Genomic DNA, 1,164 nt, shown 5'->3' with positions numbered 1-1,164 from the left:
TGCTGTGGGTGTTGTGGGTGCTCTGGGTGCTGTGGGTGCTGTGGGTGCTGTGGATGCTGTGGGATCTGTAGGTGCTGTGGGTGTTGTGGGAGCTGTGGGTGTTGGGGGGGGCTGTGGGAGCTGTGGGTGTTGTGGTATCTGTGAGTTTTGTGGGATCTGTAGGTGCTGTGAGTGTTGTGGGAGCTGTGGATGTTGTGGGTGCTGTGGGAGCTGTGGGCGTTGTGGGATCTGTGGGAGCAGATTGACCCGTGGGAGCTCTGGGTGCCGTGGGAGCCTGGGGAGATGTGGGAGCTGTGAGTGTCATGTGGGTTGTTGGAGCCTTGGGAGCTGTGGGATCTGCAGGTGCAGTGGGATCTGTAGGTGCAGTGGGATCTGTGGGTGCTGTGGGATCTGTGGGTGCTGTGGGATCTGTAGGTGCTGTGGGATCTGTAGGTGCTGTGGGATCTATAGGTGCTGTGGATGCCACGGGTGCAGTGGGATCTGTAGGTGCTGTGGGAGCTGTGGGTGCCATGGGATCCCCAGGAGCTGCCGGAGCCTTGGATCCTCCCCCCACGCCTCCTCCTCCTCCCCCCCAGGCGGTGATGAAGATCATGTCCATCCGCAAGCCCCTCCTCTACAGCTTCCAGAGCTCCCTTCCCAAGCTCCCGGTGCCCCCCGTGGAAGCCACCGTGGCCCGGGTACGCCATTCCCGTGGGATTCGGGGTCCCCTCGTGGGGTGGCAGTGCCGGGGGGGTCACCCGTGTCCCCTCCCGCAGTACCTGGAGTCGGTGAGGCCGCTGCTGGACGACGACAAGTACAAGGAGATGGAGGCCTTGGCCAAGGAATTCCAGGAGAAGACGGCGCCGCGGCTCCAGCGGTACCTGCGCCTCAAATCCTGGTGGACCACCAACTATGTGAGTGGGGGGGGTCACCTGGGACACGGGGGACCCCCCTCCAGCCTTTGGGGTGGTGACCGTGGACCTGGTGTCTTCCCCAGCGGCGTGAGGAGGGATTTGGGGTCTCCGGGGTGTCCTGGCTGTGGCAGTAGGGGCAGAGGGTCCTGTGCCCTGTCATTGTCACCATCCCCTGTTTCTGCCTCCTGTCCCTTTCCCTGTCCCCTACTCTTGTCCCTGTCCCCATTCCTGTCCCCATCCGTGTCCCTGTCCCCTATCCCATGTTCCCTCT

The 1,164-nt window shown here is 63.1% G+C and overlaps 1 protein-coding gene across 1 annotated transcript in view; it reads left to right on the top strand.

The window, feature by feature from the left end:
- Nucleotides 1-1,106, top strand: part of LOC113981324 (carnitine O-palmitoyltransferase 1, muscle isoform-like) — a gene marked incomplete at its 3' end in the record, with an annotated part of 4,955 nt that extends 3,849 nt beyond the window's left edge. The window contains exons 5-6 of the mRNA XM_027708655.1: nt 576-677; nt 756-1,106. Coding sequence (XP_027564456.1) covers nt 576-677; nt 756-1,106 — 453 coding nt within the window. The remainder of the gene's footprint in view (nt 1-575; nt 678-755) is intronic.
- Between the last annotated feature and the right edge of the window lie 58 nt (nt 1,107-1,164).

Source organism: Neopelma chrysocephalum, unplaced genomic scaffold (genome assembly GCF_003984885.1).
Source record: "Neopelma chrysocephalum unplaced genomic scaffold, ASM398488v2 Primary Assembly neopelma1_96449, whole genome shotgun sequence".
NCBI lineage: Eukaryota > Metazoa > Chordata > Aves > Passeriformes > Pipridae > Neopelma > Neopelma chrysocephalum.
This window is presented reverse-complemented; position numbering and strand designations above follow the sequence as displayed.